Raw genomic sequence first — 20,505 nt, 5'->3', positions numbered from 1 at the left:
GTGTTATTGTTCAGTTCGCCAGCGAACGTATCAGATGTGCCCACAGCGATCTTGTGTTCCGCTTTGTAGTATAGCTTGAAGTCGGCGGAGTCGACACTGGGAATCATCTTGGCTCAGACGGCGTAGCAGTGCTCGTCTTGGGGGATTTCCATAGGACCACAGTACGCAAGAAGAGTACCGTCGTACTCACGTGCGTTATCACCCTCCCAACCGTCACAGGTGATCGCAACAGTAGAACCACGGAAGGTGTAGTTGCGGTTGTCGGCTGGGGCAAGCTGGGAGTACGGTGAGGTTAGCAGATTGAATAAAAGTAGATCTTGAGAATGGAAAGAACAAACGTTTTCGGCGACCTCAAAGACGGACGACACGGTGAATGGGTGAGAGGGTCTCGAGGGGGCGTTAGACATGGTAGTACTAGCGGTAGGGATGTTTGGAGATGATTGGCTTAGTAGAGTTGAGGATGCGGTGGTGGACTTAAAATATCAAGGGTTGTAGGGCTGGACAGATGGTTGATTGGTGAATCAAAAACAGGGCGGGAAGTGGATAGTGTACAGTAAGAGGAGAATTCGTTGCAGTGTCTGGGGTTGAAGGGGTGTCCAGGCGGGCAATTTGTAAAAGGCGTTGGCGGAAGGTTGATACGCGAAGTAAAAAGGAGATTGGTTGCAATATTGAGAGTTGGGGTATGTAATCTGGTGAGTGAAAGGGATGAGTGTCGTATAGTGTTCGAAGCCGACGTCGGTAATTATAAGGCGCATTGGTAGAGTGTTTGCGTCTGTGTATCAGGGCAGAGAGTCAGATGGCGTGGCGGAAGCGATCGCTGTCGAGATAGTGAGTGTAGCTAGAGTCTCAGGCTGGGTCAGAGTGGCGGGTGCTGGTAAGAGCCTTGCGTAAAGTCGGGTAAGACTGAGACGGAGGTTGATGGTGAGATAGTGATGGGACATCAGGGCAATGAGTCAGATGGCGTGGCTGAAGCGATACCTGTCGTGATTGTGAATGTGGCTAGGGAGTCAGGGCAGGTCAGGGTGGCGGGTGCTGGAAAGGACCCGGTGATGATGCAGTAAGCGTAGTTGTGATCGGAAGCAGTCAAGGAACGGCTGTGGCAGGGTTGGTTAATGTGTAGAGACGTCGTGGCGAATGATGGCAAAAAATGAGTTGGCTGGAGAGTGGTAGGCGAGGACGGTGAAAAGTAAGGGGAGGGTTGGTAGTAGGATGGGAACGGTAGTAGGCTGAGTAGCGGCCTTGGAACGGAAGTAATGAAACAGATGCGTAGGGTCGGGTAAGACTAAGTTGAGGGTTAATAGTAGGATAGTCATGGAACGGTAGTTGGCTGAGTAGCAGTTTTGAAACGGGGGTATTGCAACAGTTGCGTAAAGTCGTAGTATTATATGTTAGATTCACGAATTTGGCTCCTGTTACCCTAGACTATTGGCTATCCAACTTGATGTATCCCAAGTCAGACTCTAGTATTTCAACTTGTGGGTTTCTGTTGACTGGCACCAAAAGCAAATATGAACCTTCAGACTGCATTGACTACAGCTCCAAATAAATTGAAGTGCAATGCTTAGAATTGAATTTTCAACTTTGATGATGTTCAACAAAGTGCAGAATGAACGTCAAAGCACTGTATCTATTTGAACACCATGTAGAAGTACACCTGAGAGACACGTGAGGTGGGTATATAAAGCCGGTGAAATCACAGCTCCTTCACCAAGCCACCCCTTCAACAGTATCTAACAAAAGGCAAATTTTATCACCAAAATTCCCGTTTTGGTGTCAGAAAGTATCACACTACACTGCGTCCACCGTAGACCTTCTCGACGTGGAGATGGTTAGATGTGTTGTGTTTGTCCAAAGTTTGTATCATGTTTGGTCAAAGTTTGTTCCAAATGCCCCTTCATGCTGCTCAGGAACAGCCCAAGCAAACCGCGTATCCTGGTTGAGCAGGAGTTGCTGACCCTCAGAGCAGCTCAATCATTGCCCAGCTCACACAGCACTTGTACTCGCTCTTCTTCTTAGTATACTGAAAAAAGAACTGCAAAGAAAACTAAAAAAATATGACAAAGTCCTTTGTTTAACGAGTGCTTGTCTCTGTTTTATGAGTATTCTTTACTAATTGTAAGAGTATGATATCAACACCAAGAAGGGTGTTGCTCCCAGTTTCAACACAAAAAATGAGTAGCTACCCAGACTTGAGCCCGAAGGCTAATCACAGCTTGCGACGCTGAGAGCAGTCGATCAGAGTTCTTTCATGTAGACTCCTAGGTTGACTTTGTCGGTCAACACTCCGCCTACAATTGAGAACCTTCTCACTCCTGCGATCTTTGAGCAACAAGGTTTACATCACTCCTTCTCCGCCTATCCTATCCGTTCCCGTGTTGGTCAACCTAGAATCCCACCTGGAGCTTATCAAGCGATTCATGATTCCAAGCTTCCTTCGCCTTTGCGATTCACCTCCACTGCCCCACCAAGAGGTCAAAAAGCCATCTCGGGCGTTGAATTGGAAGATATCAACCCCAAGATGTTCCTTCCTGAGTTCCGTGAACAGGCTCGACCATGGCAGGAAGAAGACCTCGAAAAGGCGGAGGTGGAAAGCAAATTATCAGACACTGAGAGTCTGATGGATCCATTCCTTCATGATCATAGAGTCTTCAGGATGACGGTTGAATCCTGACCCATACTTGTGTAGTTCTATCATCAGCACGTTGTTCTTTGATTTTGATATTTGATCGTACATTTCACCTGTTGTTCTCGATTTTATACGTATTTTATTTTAGATTATCTCAAAAACCTAACCTACTGGTTCAGTAGGCTTAGTCATTTCCGTAGCCTTGAGTTGATAAATTCAAAGCTTTCAAGTTTCAAAAGTGTCTCTTTTTAAGGTGCAATCACACCCAACCATCAAACTTAACAATCAGGTTCATCTCACATGCATGTATTCCGCTGCCTCAGACAGGGCTTAGTTGGTGCATTCTTCATCTCGGCATCAATTCCTAGTTTGAAAAATCCTAAAGTCATGGTCGCGGCACAATTTTCTGTTGTGAAAGCGCGCTACATCATCACCTTAACAAGTTTCATTCACATGGCCGGAATTGTTGTAAGAGAGCTGTGATTATCATGCATGGGTGTCTTAATCACTTCTCTTTAGTATCTCTTCCCTTTTTGTATTCAAGAATTCACAGCCCCATTAAATTATGACCTTCTGACTGGTCTTCATTTCTTTATTTAGTGTAATTGCCGTACAACAATCTAGTCATACAACATCATGTATTCAAGAAATCAAAACTGATGAGGGGCAAATTGGAATCCACATCAGCCTAACTATTTTTGGTACGATTGGGTATCTGATGGTTCTCCTTGCCAAATATCCTCTTCAGAAACCAATTGACTACTCCAATGGTGACGCGTATTGCTAAAGGCGTACGTCTAGATTCTGTGGAAGGTATTCGAGGATTCATTCCCACTGGGCGCTTGACCCCGGCAACCTTTTCACCTGCTCCGACGGTCATCAATCTTAGCGCGGACCAAAACCCGTCTTCATGAAAACCGTAGCCAGTCCATGCGCCTACAAAGCTCATCCGTCCCTGAGTCTGTATTTCTGAAATCTTATCCTGTGCTGCCACACTCTAACATGCCAGCTTGTCAGTTACACTATCTAGATTTTCGATTTGAAAGATGGATACCCACTCCAGCTGATTAAACAGGGTGATGATATGTCCACCTTCCGATGACATCTTTAGGAAAGATGGCACTATCGGGTGGGTTGAGGCTGACAAACACAGGCCCATGGATGCTCTCTGGTAACGTATCAGGTTGAAGGCGATTCATCCAGTAAGTCCTATGGATAGTCAGCACTTGACGTAAGTATATCACTAATCTTGTTTTGCATCAATCAAGCATGAAGAGTAGTAACAGGGGACCGACAGACAAACAATGTCTTCCACGTGATCTTTCTCGTAAGCTTCACTAGAATTGTGAATTACATAGTTCCAAGCTGTCCAACAGTTACGCTGTTTGGGCGTCAAGCTCGGATCAGAATGCAGTACTGCATGGTTTGCAGTGCAAGAAAATCGAGATAAGACGGATAACGCTTGATTGCAGGCTGTGTCCGATGCAGAGGATGCCAGGATTTTTGACGTCTTGTCGGTGTGAGAAGCAAAAATCACTTGATCAAATGGCCCACGCTCCCTCCCAGACTCGAGTAAGACACTGAGTTTGTCATCTCCCTCGCGCCGAATGGAGGTCACAGATGCACTTTTATGAAGGTGAGGTTGTGGAAGTTCCGTAATATAGCTTCTACATAGGTACGAGCGCCCCCAGGGATTGTTAACCACTCTGGCTGACCAAAGACTTGTAGTAGGTGATGGTTGGAAAGAATTGTACAAGAGTTTTCACCGGGAATAACAGAGCGGTTTTGTCTGCGGGGGTTGACCAGATGGCAGAAGTCATTGGCTGTTGAAATTGAGGACATTCAGCCCTATGAAGTCTTTAGCACATATGCGGAACAAACGAGCTTACCAGTAGGCAATGACGCCTGAACGCATCTGAATAGCCATTTTCGTTCAAGTATTCCCCAACACTCAGCGATGGACGTGGATCGAGCAGGGCGTCTGGGGCGTTGGCATTGAAACGGATGATATCACACAACATGCGAGCTTGAGCGCCCCAATCAGATGCCCCAGCAAATGCTGCCATTAAACCTGTCCCAGCCCACTCATACTTTGAACCGACGCAAACTGAGAAAGACATTTCGGAGGGACCACTTCGAACGCCCGGTATAGTGAGAAGTCGGGTGAAGTTAGGATACGTGAGCCGATTAAAAACGATGAAACCAGTGTCTACCATAGCATTGGTGGGGAGTGGGACGGTATGGGGATGACCACCAACATATTCATTTGCTTCGAAAAGTTCGACTTGGTGCTCGGAATGTTCATTCAAAAGCTGATCAATTTGTCAGTGAAACATCAAGTATGGAACGTTCAGAGGGTGTCTCAAACGCTCACCCAGACAGCACCTAGTCCACTGATTCCACCTCCAATGACGGCTACCTTCATTCTGAGATGGGCGAAAGAGATCAGGGATTGATCAAGCTGCACAGCCAGTGCATGTTGAGAGACAACCCAGTCTCTCATGATCTTACTTAGGTTTCAGCTATAGTGAAAGTCTAATTGACACTTGACTTATTACAAATACGCTACCCCGCTTAAACTTAGATCATAGTGGCTGAAACTGAACTAAATCTAACAATACTATTAAGTCAAACCTAAACCTAGAAGTTCCTTTATTTGAATTGCGCCTCCATCAATTTGGGCTAATACTCTTTTCCTTATCCGCTATTCTACGGAAGGAAAAGAGTAAGCCCCTTTCACTATTTCAATTCTATCATATTCTTTCTTTATCTTTCTTTCATTTCTATATGGATGTTACTAATTGTTTCTCGTCATTCATATCTTCATGTTTCACTTGTTTGTTAATCGGCGCTAGAATCGTAGCTAAAACTTATACGCGCCGATTCCTTTTCTCCATCTTATTCTGTGACCTGACTATACCTCATAGGTCAGAATAAGATCACTCTTAGTTCTCTTTTTCTATTCTTATATATCTAACTGTTATCTTTTCTTATATGTTTGTTGATCTCTCTGATGATGTAGGTTAGTGAATCAGGTCTTGTGACTGAGGTGATTGAGACTCATCTCTAGGTATTGTCACGGGGAAAACAGGTGAAATAAATATCCGCTATTCTACGGAAGGAAAAGAAATCGTAGCTAAAACTTATACGCGCCGATTCCTTTTCTCCATCTTATTCTGTGACCTGACTATACCTCATAGGTTAGTGAATCAGGTCTTGTGACTGAGGTGATTGAGACTCATCTCTAGGTATTGTCACGGGGAAAACAGGTTAGTGAATCAGGTCTTGTGACTGAGGTGATTGAGACTCATCTCTAGGTATTGTCACGGGGAAAACAGTGAATCAGGTCTTGTGACAGCACCTAGTCCACTGATTCCACCTCCAATGACGGCTACCTTCATTCTGAGATGGGCGAAAGAGATCAGGGATTGATCAAGCTGCACAGCCAGTGCAAGGGCTAGAGATCGATGCAGTGACTCAGACTGTGACGTCTTCATCAGCGCCCCAAGGTTTGATGCCCAAAACCACCGGGGCCGGCGCCCTGACTACTCGCAGCCATTGGTCATCTGATTTCACCTCAGCTGCCAAGGGAGTTCTGAAGATGCGTGCTTTTAATGCTTCCTGCAGCTTGGATGGCACCGTATTTTCTAGTGTTCAATTGACGCCCTCAAGATTTTCTCTCCGGGCTAAAAGTGAATGTGCATGTGCGCGGTCATGTACAAAGTGCTATGCCTGTGCGCTGAGGTGATTGCTCATCTCCTGAGCTTTGGTGCAATACCTCAGACTGTTGACTGACCATAAGCTCAGTAAAGTAAAAAAACGTGGAAAGGAGGGAATTTCAGGCTTTTGACTGAGGAGAAGGTCTGTGAAGGAACAAAACATTGAAAAAGAGTTAAGTGGAAACAAAGTCGGGAAGATCTGACCATCTCGACGTCGAGAAGGTCTGTGGTGGACGCAGTGCTATGTCTGCCTCTTCATGGTCAAGTAAAGAGAGAGCTTACTACTAGATTAGTAAATTTGTCTGAGCATGTTACTACGTATCCCTGAAGCTGGCTTTGAGCAATCATACTTTTCATATGGCTCAGCTCTTGGCGGTCTGCAAGCATGAGCATGGAAAGGATACTTGATCAAAAAGGGTGTCAAATGAAAATTTCTATCAGAGTTTCCAATTTATATCTCCAAGCCTGGCCTCCCAATCTGATCTACGTCTACAATTGATGATCACCTGCCTCTGCAATACATACACCATTTCTTACAAGCAGGCAGCACACATTGATTACATTCTTCTGGCTTCCAAAGGCTCATCCTTAGAGAATTTGGGTAATGGATGTGTCAATCCCATAATCCTGGCAAAAGATTGAGTAACACATAATCCAAGCACTTAGGGTTGAATCCCCGTATTTAAGGATGATTGCAAAGAAAGCCCAGAAGGCTGTTTAGCGTTTTGGTTTATAGCCCCATACATAAATTCTTGTCTTTTTTCATGTTCAGATCAATGGAGTTTTGGCGGAAAATCTGCACGCATGCGTTGCTCGTGTTATTTACAAGATGAAAATTGCCGATCTTCTGAAATAAAGTTTGTCTGAACTTCCCGGCTCCTACCTACATATATGTGCCATACGGCGTGCATCATGGCCATAAATCAGTGAGGGAATCACATCCGGATAAATCTGAATCCCAGGTCAATATGGACCATCATCAGACCTGTCTCCAGTGCTGTGGCGACAGGGCTGTATCGACTTTTGAAGTTCCAAGTTAGATAGATCCTTGATCCCATATTTTCTCCGGTGCTCCTCACGAGGCCCATGATATCAATTCGCTTGCGTTTGGTGGCCTGAAGCAATATGCCTACATACTCTTACATACCTCGTGCACCAATGTTGGACGCAATGAGTGTATGCGACATGGCGGGAAGTTGAGGTCTGTTGAGGTGTTATTGCTCCGAGACCGGAATACGGAGCAGACGGGAGGAAAGGACGAGCATGTGGCCACTGGGCTTGCAATTTGGGAAATTAGTTCAGTCACGAATTTAATTGATCTCCTTGTGGATACAGATCGACCACTCTAATTCTCACTCATCCTCACTCATCTCAGCCACCTTTTCGATTTTCGATGGCTGCATTCAAGACTGGAAGCACTTGGACCTTCGTTTTTGTATTCATAGTGAACACCATATGTGCACACGATATATTCACCATTTCCTTCTCTCTTGTCCCTTCACATCGCCTTGACCTTCGTTTTTGTTTGCATGAATTGAGATCTGAAATTCAAGACCGCGATTCTGTTCAACCATATAACGGGACTGATTTATCTAATACCAATACCGCAGAACTACCCAAATGATATAGATTAATTTTCCTCATTCTTCTTTTCATCCGCTCTCTGAAGCGGTTCCCAAATGCATATATGTAAACGCAAATCGGACTTCGCCTTTGCAACTCCGCGATTTGAAGGAAATCGATTTCACGCCATAAGTTTCCGTTGACCTTGCCCCGATTGACGATGCTGAACACGACATCGAGTGCCGGTGCACCGCAAGACTCACAAATTTCAATAATCTTGTCACGGTTGGATCAATCACAACATCCATATGTGTATCCATATGTTTCCAGGCTTCTGGTCGGCCTTGGTATCATCTACCTTGTCATCATTGGGCTGGCCCTTGTCATCCTCGCCACTCCATTTCTAAGAGGTTCGGCTTCGAGAAAAAAAAACATTTGGCTCTGGCGAAAACAATACTTATCTTGTCAGTTATCCTACCTTTTTAGTGTTCCCACTTGTTATGTCTTCCTTGGTCCACCTGACAAGATCAAACATTGACAACATTTTCTTGGATCGGTCTTTTGTTGCGCAACAGCGCGACCAACTCCTTATTATATTCCGAATGGTGGTCTCTCCATCGTCATATCCCAACTGTGGTCAAGTGTACTCTTTGAGGTTTATATTTATCTTTCTTATCGGGCTCTTCAGGACCCTCAAGCGACACTCTCAACCTATCGATACTTTTGGCTAACTGTGTCTTACACACCTTGTACGTCCACCTCGCTTTACTGATATTTATTGTACCCGAAATTCGTCTTGTAATTTTCTTTCACTCTTATATCTGTCTGTGTATCTCCAGGCTTCACTGGGTTTTGGTTTAGCGGTTTTAGTGCACTATACATCTGGTAAAAAATAGTGACTTCATTATCATCATCTGTCTTCTCACGTTGATTCTGATCCTGTCTAAGCTTTTGGACTCACAGTCTACTCTCACCCGAGCGACCTACTATCGGTGGAGTTTCAAGCCGGGGAAGCATGTTACACCCGGCCATCATGAATAGCGCATGTGTCGGTGTCCCTGTTCTCGTCACCCTCACGGCTATACAGTGGGGTATCGTATCAATTCGGGCAACCCATGAAAGGGTAGAAGCTTACCAAGCAGTTGTCGCTCAAGTGGCCTCGGGGCAGGACTTCTCAAACGAGATGGCCCGATATACCTTGGCAATCCAGCGATTCGTCGCTCAGTTCAGGTGGGCTAGCCTTACGTGGTCTATCGCAGCTTTGATAGAAGTCAGTGTACGTATTTTGATCTGAGTGCGGTAACGCCATATGTACCTTGGTATCTTGCAGTATCTCATGTTTTGGTTACGTCCGTTTGACTCGCCTCGATATGCTACCTTTGTGACATGTGGATTTGTTCAACAGTTTTATAGTTACACCATTACTATTTTCCTGAGACTGCTAAAAACGACTGTAGATGTAGCCAGTGGCAAGAGAAATCTACTGGTAGGATGCTCGTCTGACTACAACTCAACACTTGAGGGTCCAAGCCGGAGTCCTGCTCTCACGTCAGAGCGGATCGGAGGTACGCAAACTGTGATACGTGCATTATCCGGTTCGAAATCCTCCAAAAATCTCAAACGAAATTATCGTGAGTGCATTGATTGTTTCCTCTTTTCAGAAATGAAGTTCATCTCTATCTCATAATCAGTCCAAAATTAACCAATTTGGTAAGTTGTTTTTGAACTTTTGTAGGAATGCTGCTCTTGCACTGCACTTTACTTACAGTGGTTCTGGTATGGCATTTAATTGTCGGAATCGCCTTGACTATCAAGATCGGGAGTGTGATCGACAAGTTGAGTATGAAGATATGAACACGACTACTATTTCAGTGTGAGATATGTTTGTAGTCTTACTTCTTCTTTGGAAATAGTATCGCCTGGCGGTCGGTATGCATCTGGGTGACCGTTTCGAGTTCAGTGTTGTCATCAGTAGTTTTACTACTACAAAGCGTAAGCATTCCGTAAACCATCTTTATCATTTCATTGGGCAAAGCAAAACTAACCAACGAGTTCATTTTTGTATAGTGGAAGTTACTTTCGGAGACTTCCGAATCTCCAACAAGATTTATGCCAACAAAACAGTCCGATGTCTCTATGCCTGAGAACATCCTCCAGCTACAAATGGCAGAACCTCTTCCTATGACCCGACCGGACTCCTTTGTCATGATCGACCAGTGCATCGCATCTTGTGAAAAATGTCCTCCTCCCCTTGTGATGTGAGAATGACGTTCGTCCTGCTTCAGTTACATTATTTTTTGATCTATCTTTATCTCATGGTGGTTGTAGACTTGCCGCGTGCAAAAATCAGTAGTATATAAATTCGAGCAAGATATCCTTAAGTAAAAATGTGATTAAAACCATTCAAAACATGACTTTCTCTCTTTCATTCTCTTGGTGTACAAAATTATGTCTTTGAAAGTTCCTTGTGTATTTAAGCATTATATCATGGCTTCTATGGGCACCCACCAAAGAGCCCAGACTCCAATATGCACAGATCCGAAGAACCACCATCGAAGACTTGTTTGGATCAATATAAAAGTCTTGGGAGCTATTTCGTTGTTTAATATATCTGGCAAGATGTCCGAAGATTCGGGTATTTTGCTGAAAATCCCTGGGCCACGGTGACTGGTCCTCACATCCTGGAACTACTCTGTTCTCATTAAGATTGTACTGTGGAGGTGCAAATTTCATCAAGACCTACGACGACTTCAACTTAACTAAGTCCCTCCTCCGACCTCCGGGGGTGAGGGTCCCGCGGTTTGGCACGGCTCGTGTCAAGCTAGATCACGACTGCTTCTGAGCACCAGGCGTGCATAGGGCTTTAACAAACCCCACTGTATCAACCTTCTTTAGTGAATGAAGGCTGTGATATTTATGATTTGACACCACACAGGATCCTTTTGTTTGCTCATGGGATTAGAAAAGCTTCATTGCATAGCGCAACAATGTTGGATATTACTCAAGCATCATTACACCTGTGCCCACTGACCCGGGTCACATTTGTTCCTCAAGTTATTGAAGATATGGATCAAGTGGATATCTCACAGTTCCATCCCCCCAGATGATTCTGATGACTGATTTGTTTTGGTAACCCATTATTTTTGGAATATGCCACACCGCGTGTTTCACTTAATTGCAATCTCATGGGCAATCTGGACTTAGCATTGGACTGTACCAGGGCGAGCCCCATTAGAACATGCTCCTGTTCCGGTACCTCTAGCTTGCTTCAAGGCCTAGCCATAGCTCCACCTTTATTTACTACATGATGCACTGACCCACATGTTTTTTGGTTTCTTCCTCTCGAGCATATGGAAGGGATCCATGGAAGGGACCAGCTCCAAGAAGGGTAGTCGAGCTTTGACAATGACAACTATGCATTCTCATCTTGAAACTTCTTGAGGTTTTGGTCACCTGATACAACCAATGTGCAATGAAGACCAGCTTTGGAGAAATGACCTCGTGTAATAACATGGATCAGAATTTCTTGTCAGCGGAGCGCTTGTATCTGATCACACCGGTGAATGTGTAGTCAGCTTCATGATTTCTAAGATAAGATTTCTCTGTTGGGAGTTTCTAACCTTTTACCCCCCAAGAATGCTACCACCAAAAAAACAAGGAGTAGTATTATACGTATATTTACTCCACTGAGTTTCACTTCCTGAACATGAGGCTGAACTGGAGGTGTGAACTTCGGCTGTTCGTGCCCGTGATGAATTTGACTCGCAAAGACATTGACAATATCATGGGTATCTGCAGGGTACATTGTTAATTTCGTACTTTAAGTATTTTATATCGTAGGATATTAACCAACCTGCAAGATAACCAGTGTGAGCGGAAAATCCCAGGTAGGGTCGGAGAGGCAATGTGACATCGAAGATTGTGAAGCAGTGAGACCATACGTCCGTAGAATACTTGTCAGGATCGTCATAGCGTACAAGAACCTGTTTTCATGATGGTTTTTTCGAAGTTATAAATCTGCTGAAAACACATCTTAACCAGATCCCAGCGAGAGATGAGATGCTCACTTCGAGAAACTTTGATTTCACATAATTTATTCGAATGGTATGAGGCCCTTGATCTCGTATCCTGGGCAAATGACATTCCCCACTTCCTTGTCCTTGGCCGTTATTATCTACATCGTACCGCTTCGATCCATCATTTAACATTCCCATCATGATGGGAAATGGTTTCTGGAAGATCGGAAAGTTTAGCTGCATGTCCGGGGGCATAGAGAAGAGGTCACTTCTGTGGAAGACAAACTGATTTATCACTATTTGGAAAAGTGTCTATGAATATTCCAAGACCTGTCCAATAGTCTGGGGAACAGTTCAACAAAATAAATTCAGAGTCAGCCTTTTGTAATGTAAGTCACAAAAGCTTGATTAAGTCCAAAGACTGACCGGGGGCTCCAAACACAGAGCCCGTGTTTTTGATCCCGTCCTCGACCAGCCAGATAGCAAGCCCATCGCCAAACAGAGTCTTATCATTGGCACCAATAGAAAGCTCTACATCAATCTGGAATTGAGGCGAGAGTAGCGGCCGATGCGAACACAGATACCCGGCCTGCGATGGTCTGCGTTGCGTGAGGCGACAGTGTTGATTTAAATCAATGACTTCAGGTGCAATACATATATCAACTCAGCAGCCGAAGGGTCACGAAAGAAGCGAGTGGTGCTGCAAACCTGTGGACCCTCCGAAATCATAATTTAGGCCCCTGAGATTCTCCACGTAAGCTGATGAGAGAGGAAGACCGTATGAGGATTGGTGGATATGATGATGAGTATGGAGTCATTTATAATCCATGCATTCATCGCTTTGCAACCTGAAGATTGGAATAGGCTCACGAATTTCAAGCCCGTGATCGTGCAATTCGCCCAGCTGCGTGATGTTTCCCTTGATCTGTCGATCTAGAACTATATCCTCTCGATCAAATGTGGCAGATGAATGGGTTAAGAAGAGTAAAAATACTAGGAAGAGTGCCATGGTTGACAAAAAGTGATTGTTGGGACCTAATCGTGGAGATTTTGAAAAAGCGATACATATAAGACGGCCATATTTCAGGATGAGAAACGTTGCGGGGGATCCATACAGACTATGGGGTGTGAACTCAGGGTTCGGTGTGCATTCACGACTATGGGATGAACGTCAGATGTGTAGCGGAAGGCAACTCAACCGAAGCTGCGATCTATGTCTCTGGGTATTTTCAAAGTCCCTCTCGAAGACCGGATGATTGACTTCTGGCTCCCAATCTTTTGTTGGCTCTGGTAGCGTTGGAATGGGAGCAAGAGGAGGTCTCGAGCAGTTACTCTGGAGACTTCGTGGAACCAATATCAAGGTTGAGCTGATCCCGGAGCATCTCCAATGGCCGATATTAAGTTCGGTAGCGGAGCCACGCCTTGGGAATTGGCTCTACGGAACCCAGCGTTCCCTTGGCTAGGATCGCGCCGTTGGGTGGGTGGGAGGGTCAGTTCGGTTTGCTTTAGTTGGTTTGGTTCAAAATTTCCAGGGCGGTTGGAAGGTTTTGAGATTAAAACTCGGATTAAGATTGCGATTGATTTGAACTGAAAGAGCTGACAGCAGCGGTTGATAGTCCATAAAGTGATAAGTTTGGCGAGTGATGAGGAATTTTACACTGGTCTACTCGAAGGTCTCGACTCGTTCAGGCTGGGGGCGCGTTTGAAAAACACGCCAGAAGGCGCGCCTCAAAAACTTGAAGTGTAGGTAGGCGCGCCCAGAACTACCATATGTGGGTTCAACAGGGTTCAACTGGGTTCAACTGGGTTCAACTGGGTTCAACTGGGTTCAACTGGTCAAACATGGTTCAGAGTTGGTTATCTCGCAGCGTTTGTCTAAAATTATGATGTCCCTTTGCGGAAACCTTCTACTTGATGCTTCCATAAGATGGGCAGCCAGAGCAAAAAGTCCAACTGGTTTTACTATATCGTCCTGTGGAGAAAATGAAGAAGACAAGGCCGATGTTGGTATAAGTTGAGAATTGAAAAGGACCTCGGTTGATTTGAGTTTCTGTGAAAGCACGCACCATTTTGTAAAGTCACACATGGCCTATATAATTCTAGCTCAACGAAAGCCCCATCACAACCGCGCGCGGAGGGAGGCCGGTGAGGGGGACTTACGTTCAGTTAAATATCATTTGACGCACAGAACGATAGGCATTGCTTGGTTGAGATTTGATCCCCTTTATCCGGTCGTCCTGGTTTGTAATCGAGGATGTCTCATCATAGTATATACTGCAACTCCAATTGCACGTCGCACTCCTTTTCTGAGGCAATTGGACCGTTCCAGCTCTCTTCAAGCACTTGGTTGAAGATTATTGACTGTTTTTTATATAATTGCTTTAGGGTGTTGTTGACGGGTGTTTATGAGAGCCTTCCGGCTATCAAGCACTGTGGCCCAGGCTGGCCCAATGGTCCACCACAGTCAACTTGACTGTTTGATGTTCACATCTCAAACGCTGCACAAATCTCCTACCTTTCACCTTATTCAATTCGACCCACTCGCTGCGGTCATTGAAGTCTGGCATTCTTTTCAGCAAAAACAAAATAATCAACAACACTTTGACATCACAACGTTCAACTCGTACATAGTCCATTGCCCGATTTTTCAGTTATCACCCCGAGTGCTCGTTGGTCAACAAACGCTTCTTCAATTTATCTTCACCTTACACCTACCTTTACACTCATCCACAGAATCCATCATGAGCAGCATTCGATTATTACAGTCGCTGCCTCAGCTTCCTCCCAGGGTCAATCCTTACGAATATTTGAAAGAGTCAATGCAGGCAGTGGTTTTTCCCACTATTCCATCCTCTGATCCAGTATACGGTCTCCTAATCACCTTCGCCGTAGTCTACGTCGTCATATTCTGCCTTGCGGTTTCACTCGTGGTGATTCCATTCACTCGGAATCACGCATTTCAACAGAAACACCTTTGGCTTTGGAAGAAAGAACGTGTTGCACAAAGTATGTTTTACTTTCACTCTGCACTTTCTCCGATTATAACAACTCAATGATGATTCATATTGGTCTTCAGATAATCAAATCTATTCCTATTATATCCCTAATCCTGGTATGGCCGTCGCCATTTCACAAATTTTTGCCAGCATCCTCGCCGAGATATTCATTGTGCTGAGCTACATGAACTTTCAGTCGAGCCAGTTCTCGCAGCGTAGTTATATCAGTATGTGGCTTGTGGTATCCTACGTCCCAGGCTTTTTTGGATTTTGGTTCAGGTAAGTAAATTGATTGTCATCTTTCCTTCGTATAAGATTGGATCTGACTTGTACTTTGCAATTCTAGTGGCTGGTCTGCACTCTACATTTAGTGAGTACTTCTCAATTCATCAACAGAACCAGTCTTGCTTATATTTGTTCTTAGTATCCTCGCACCGGGCAAGACAGTGAAGCGGAATGGGAGCTCAAAAAAGACCATCCCTCACCCGCTTCTACTCAACACATTGTGCATCGGTGTACCTGCTGTGGTCTTGTTGGTCGCGAGCGGATATGGCATCGCGTCTTTCTTCTTTTTTCGCTCCGAACAGGAAGCCTTTGTAAACCTCATCTCTACATTCGATGATCTATCTGCTCATTGGACTCCTCCCACCTCTATCAATCGTCACATCGATTATGACACTCTTACGAGCGTTGTATTCCCTTTTCACGACAGTAGTCAATTCTTCCTTAGGCACTTCAAGGGGGCTTGCTTGGCCTGGTCCCTTTTCGTCATCATTGCCGTAATTGTAAGTCACGTTTTCCACCCTTTGAAGTTCAATATGTATCCCTAAGTTAGCTAACTTATTCTTTGTACACGGTTTTTTTCCCTCTAGTTTTACACTGTCACCGTTGTCCTCCTTCTCAAACTCATGAAAAAGTCAGTTGCTGTCGCTCGTGAAACAGCTGTTGGACTTTCATTGGACTTTGAGATGGAAAAAGGTCATAGTGAAGCTACATTTTTAACCGATGATCGAGCCACCATGTCGATTTTACAAGCCAAAAAGTTACGAAGGAAATATAGTTGAGTCCTCTTTCTTGATCGATTCAAGTCTTTCAATCTTTTGCTGGAGATTTATTGTTATTTCTTCTTGTTCAGTCTTCCTCGTGGCCCGATGTATGCTCGTTACCTTACTTTTACTCTGGTACGTAGTTACTGGTTTGATCTTGACCATCAAAGCTGAGGATATTCTCGTCACGTAAGGCTTTTCCCTCTTACCCCGTTGCTCTTCCTTCGGGACACCGGCGTTTTCTCATCCGTCCAAATTATTCTATAGACCTGCATGGCGAGTCACTTCCGCTTGGGTCATCGTTTTTAGCGCTGCCTTTCTCTCTCTATCTTTACTTATTCAAAGTGTAAGTTGACATCTGAATTTCTCATCGCTAAAGTAATGTAAACTGATTCAAAATGCTTATCACCAATGCAGGGCCAGATGCTACTTTCAAAGGAAGGGTCAAACAAAAAGTTAAAGATCTCACATCCAATTCTACACATGCAAACACCTGGACCAAAGTCATCTGCACCTGCAAGCAGCATCGCTTCTGTCTCAACAATTGGATCACCACAGGTTCAATTTCAAACCCTTGATCCAATTCGAGAAAACTCAGTAATCTATATCACTCTGGCTCCTTTAACTCCCACACCTCTTGCTTCACCTTCTCTGACACCCCTACCCCTACCTCTACCTTTACCTTCACCATCACTATCTGTTCCACCAGAATTGCCACCTTTGCGAACTACTTCTTTACCATTAGAATAGAATCGTAAAATCTTGACTTGTATTTCATCTGGGACCTCACTTACCTCTCATTTCTTTCTACTTTTGCTTTCTTTATGTTCAAGGCAGCTTTTCGTATTATGTAATCCAGATACACTCATTTACACGCATGTAACTACTACAAATCATATCATTCATTCGAATTTCCTTTCTTTGTATCTATCAAATTCATCTTCATGAACCATCACCGAGTACAACTCATCAATACAAATCAAATAAGACAACTGTCACTTTTCATAAACTTGAATGGGATACCACCTTATAAACACTATAGAATAGAGACAAGCTTTACTTTATCTCATGCTCCAGTGATCTTGAGACTTTAAAACCTCACAATCTTTGAGGCTACTTTTCCAAAGTTTTAATCACCAAAATTCCAGTAAAGGAGTTTCCAAGATTTTTGGTTGTGCCATTAAGTCCTTTGCCCATCAAGTCTTCGGGGGAACATACGCCTCTATTCAACTCAACTGTCTTCAAAAAAAATCAACTGCATGTTACATAAAATCCTCCCATCAACTGCTTTCACAAGACCCGAGATACATCAATGATACAACATATTGAGCCACAGATATCAAATGGACACCAATTAACCTCCAAGATCAAAGAAGTGATCAAAGCGGTTCAACATCTTTTTGTCAATTAAAATCAGTGTCTACATCTCTATAAAGTTTTATTTGAATTATACCCAAAAAAACAATAACTAAACTACACGATTCAGACCCAACTAAAACCCCCAAAAGATCTAAAGAACAGGTTTCTTAACCCCACTTTCCAACAAGTTCCTAACCACTTCTTTTTCTTTTCCTATACCACGATAATCTCTCTGAAAAAGTTCTAATCCAACTGCTCTTAAAACCTCACTACAACCTAATCCAATTTGTTCATCAGTATCAGTTCCAATCTTCCAATCTACAATCTCATCTGCTCTGCATCTACCAATGTTTACTAATCCAACCTGAGAATGTGGTTTGAGATCTTTAAACTGTTTTACAAGTTTGAAAGCTGAATAAGTTGTGAGTGATGAACCAAGGACAATCAAATTTGATGAATTCGAAATAATTTCTTCTGTTTTAGGTTTAATGTTACTATGAAGTGATTCACCAAAAAAAGTCACCTGTTCAAAAATCCAATGATTGTAAAAAACATCACAATCCAATACAAAGTTAGCTTTGAAATGGACAGACGAGGAAAGAAAGTGAAAAATGCCGAATTAAAACTTTACACTAGGTTTTAAGATTCCAGTTAAACATTTTGAACAACTAGGTAAAACGAAAGAATCATATGATCTATCATTCAAATCTATATCACCATCTGGATTAGTTTTAATCTCTTGACCAACAATTGCAAGTTGATCAAGATGATCAGCCCAATCAGGATTCAATTTCGATAATTGATCTTGAATCTGATTCCGATCTGAATAAAAAACAGATCGAATTCAAAAGTTGAGTGTAGAACCATCATTCTTAGGATTTTCCAAAGTGATAAAAGGTACCTATAAGATGACCACAGTCTAAGCAATTCACAAATCGTAGAGTTCCATGAAGTTCAAGAATAGAAGGATGATTCAAAACGCTTTCATCATCTAGAGAAGCACGATGATGAAGCCTATCAACATTCTACACCCAAAAATCTCATCCAAAATCAAAATCAACATCAGTTCAAAAGCCGCCAACAAAAACAGACATAAAATTTCTTTGAGTAAGAAAGGGAGGAATCTGACCAACCTGAGTAATGATTTTTTTAACGTATCCCATCTTCATTAAAGCTGATAAAGCATAATGTCCAATATTAGGTTCTGCATCACGTACACTCGGATATCCTAAATACGATCTTGCCCAATATCGTTTTCGAAAACTTTCAGACTTTTTGGGTCATCGTTGTTGATCATAATCTTAGTATGTGATGTTTTTGGCCCACAAAACGTAATGAATTTATTTAAGTCAATTCTATAAGAAATGCTCAACTTGTTGAAATTCACTGATTATAGAAAAAACAAAAAAGAATTCGGTTGATAAATCAAAATCAGTCAGTTGATCAAGTATGGTAGACCCGAAAGGAATCTAAGAAATTCAAAAAATGAAATACTAAACTGAAAAAAGATTGGACGATATGTCTTATTGATCGAATAAGACTTTGATTTCAAAAAGAACAAGACAATCAACGTTTCATCCTATACATTTCTTCATAATCCACCGAGCTTCCAAAGAGACACTGTCAATCTAACCAAAATATGTCACGAACCCCATCTTTTCCTCTGTGAATCATGTCACACATTGCACAATATTCACAAGTAAGCCAACCAAAAAAACCCGAAAAACGAATTATCAAAGAAAGATGTTCATCAGAAACCGACCCAACTAGACCGAATCTGTGCACAAACTTTTGAAAAGAATATCAAACCTATAAGCTCTTATACCCGAATCGACACTGAGACCAGCACCGGTGATGACAATACAATTAGAAGAATTAAGAAAGAAAGAAGTAAGAGTTTGAATAGCTTTTGATAGTTCATTAATTGTTTTTGACGTCTCCCTGAATGAAGGATTCAAGGGAGGTAACTGTGGCATTGAAATTCGACCCATCACCTTGATAAATATGCAATTTGTTGAAATGTTATAAATTATGGATCGATCTGATTATTGTTTCTTGCATCAACTCTTTGAAAGTTTGTAAATATTTATACTCGACCCGAGTCATAAGGATAATTTTGAGTGGTGTGTGTCAGATCGGATCGGATCGGATCGGATCAGAAGCTGAACTCGACTTGCATGTTAAAGCAGCCAGCGCCTTTGACATTCACATCAGCACCAATTTCTCTTAACTTTCAAACCTCTCGATCAACAAACAATGTCAAGCTCACAAATCAAATCAGTTTATAGATCATTATACCGAACATACATATCAACATCAACAAACACCAACCAATCCAAAAAAGTTCCAACTTCAATCAACCATTACTTACGACAACTATCAAGACTTCCATCCCAAAACATTCAACCTATAATCCAATACCTTCATGCATCCAAATCTTATAATGTAAGTAAACTACTTGTTTTTTTATATTCATTATATAATATTTTCGGAAGATATTTTTTTGGGTTGCGGTTTAAAAGGATCTTTTAAAACGATATAATCCAGTTGGAGATTTAAATGAACCAGAAAGATTAAAAGCGTAAGTATTTTCTCGAATTACTTGAACCGAAGGTCTCCCTTTGATCAACTGTACGATTGTTCTGCATTCTTAGGACTGCGAATCGAGTAGGATTACCAATGCCAAAGAAATTGGATTTAGATACCCCATTGACCGAGAAATGATACCATACCGAGAGGTTTCCTTTCACTTGTTGTGATCCGAACCAAAAAAAAGTATGTATGTAAATAAACATATGAAAAAAAGAATCTAATAATTCATATAAAAAACCAATCGTTTAAGTATACTAGATTCATTCAAAGTTTTTGATTGAAAATTAGTGTTCTTCATTTCGATCAGCTCTGAACTCATTAATTGCTTAATCTAGAATTCTAAATCCATCTTAATCTTAAAATACTTGGCAAACGTTGTGTGGTCAAACTCAAAGATGCTAAGCAGAGGATTAATTTTCTTGATCACAAACAAGTTTTTTTTGATATAAATTGTGGAATTCAGAGAGTTGCGTGTTGTACAAATCTGCTTGATTGCATTCTTTGTATGATTTTGAAATGGTTCTACATAATATGAACTAGATTCAAACTTTTTTTCAATCTGACTTCTTCAGGATTATATATAATTGA

At 42.6% G+C, this 20,505-nt stretch overlaps 6 protein-coding genes across 6 annotated transcripts; 3 read left to right on the top strand and 3 right to left on the bottom strand.

The window, feature by feature from the left end:
• Window positions 1-4,485: 4,485 nt before the first annotated feature.
• On the bottom strand, window positions 4,486-5,051 carry MELLADRAFT_123264 (amine oxidase; the record flags this gene model as incomplete). Its single annotated transcript, XM_007406028.1, has 2 exons — window positions 4,486-4,938; window positions 5,001-5,051. The coding sequence occupies 2 exons, from the start codon at window positions 5,049-5,051 to the stop codon at window positions 4,486-4,488; spliced, it is 504 nt and encodes a 167-aa protein (XP_007406090.1).
• Window positions 5,052-7,715: 2,664 nt separating this feature from the next.
• On the top strand, window positions 7,716-10,389 carry MELLADRAFT_115495 (uncharacterized protein; the record flags this gene model as incomplete). The annotated part of the gene is made up of 8 exons (XM_007406065.1): window positions 7,716-8,372; window positions 8,484-8,657; window positions 8,748-8,793; window positions 8,872-9,184; window positions 9,314-9,539; window positions 9,644-9,743; window positions 9,822-9,900; window positions 9,976-10,389. 8 exons carry the CDS (start codon window positions 8,129-8,131, stop codon window positions 10,168-10,170), a joined length of 1,377 nt encoding a protein of 458 aa, XP_007406127.1.
• Window positions 10,390-11,208: 819 nt separating this feature from the next.
• Window positions 11,209-12,933, bottom strand: MELLADRAFT_103306 (uncharacterized protein; the record flags this gene model as incomplete). The annotated part of the gene is made up of 7 exons (XM_007406027.1): window positions 11,209-11,361; window positions 11,591-11,700; window positions 11,762-11,891; window positions 11,976-12,161; window positions 12,211-12,266; window positions 12,351-12,563; window positions 12,795-12,933. 7 exons carry the CDS (start codon window positions 12,931-12,933, stop codon window positions 11,209-11,211), a joined length of 987 nt encoding a protein of 328 aa, XP_007406089.1.
• A 1,396-nt stretch (window positions 12,934-14,329) lies between these two features.
• Window positions 14,330-16,716, top strand: MELLADRAFT_93650 (uncharacterized protein; the record flags this gene model as incomplete). Its single annotated transcript, XM_007406066.1, has 8 exons — window positions 14,330-14,930; window positions 15,001-15,199; window positions 15,267-15,290; window positions 15,345-15,705; window positions 15,793-15,979; window positions 16,056-16,155; window positions 16,234-16,312; window positions 16,384-16,716. 8 exons carry the CDS (start codon window positions 14,330-14,332, stop codon window positions 16,714-16,716), a joined length of 1,884 nt encoding a protein of 627 aa, XP_007406128.1.
• A 760-nt stretch (window positions 16,717-17,476) lies between these two features.
• MELLADRAFT_33594 (uncharacterized protein) lies at window positions 17,477-18,599 on the bottom strand (the record flags this gene model as incomplete). Its single annotated transcript, XM_007406026.1, has 4 exons — window positions 17,477-17,848; window positions 17,957-18,147; window positions 18,227-18,350; window positions 18,459-18,599. Coding segments are annotated over 4 exons (828 nt in total), but the record flags the coding sequence as incomplete, so codon positions are not given.
• A 982-nt stretch (window positions 18,600-19,581) lies between these two features.
• MELLADRAFT_103303 (uncharacterized protein) lies at window positions 19,582-20,049 on the top strand (the record flags this gene model as incomplete). The annotated part of the gene is made up of 3 exons (XM_007406067.1): window positions 19,582-19,770; window positions 19,848-19,906; window positions 19,980-20,049. 3 exons carry the CDS (start codon window positions 19,582-19,584, stop codon window positions 20,047-20,049), a joined length of 318 nt encoding a protein of 105 aa, XP_007406129.1.
• Between the last annotated feature and the right edge of the window lie 456 nt (window positions 20,050-20,505).

The sequence above is a fragment of the Melampsora larici-populina genome, assembly GCF_000204055.1.
Source record: "Melampsora larici-populina 98AG31 unplaced genomic scaffold MELLAscaffold_5, whole genome shotgun sequence".
In the NCBI taxonomy this organism is placed as follows: domain Eukaryota; kingdom Fungi; phylum Basidiomycota; class Pucciniomycetes; order Pucciniales; family Melampsoraceae; genus Melampsora; species Melampsora laricis-populina.
Note: the sequence above shows the minus strand (reverse complement) of the source record. Positions and strands in the feature narration are given on the sequence as shown.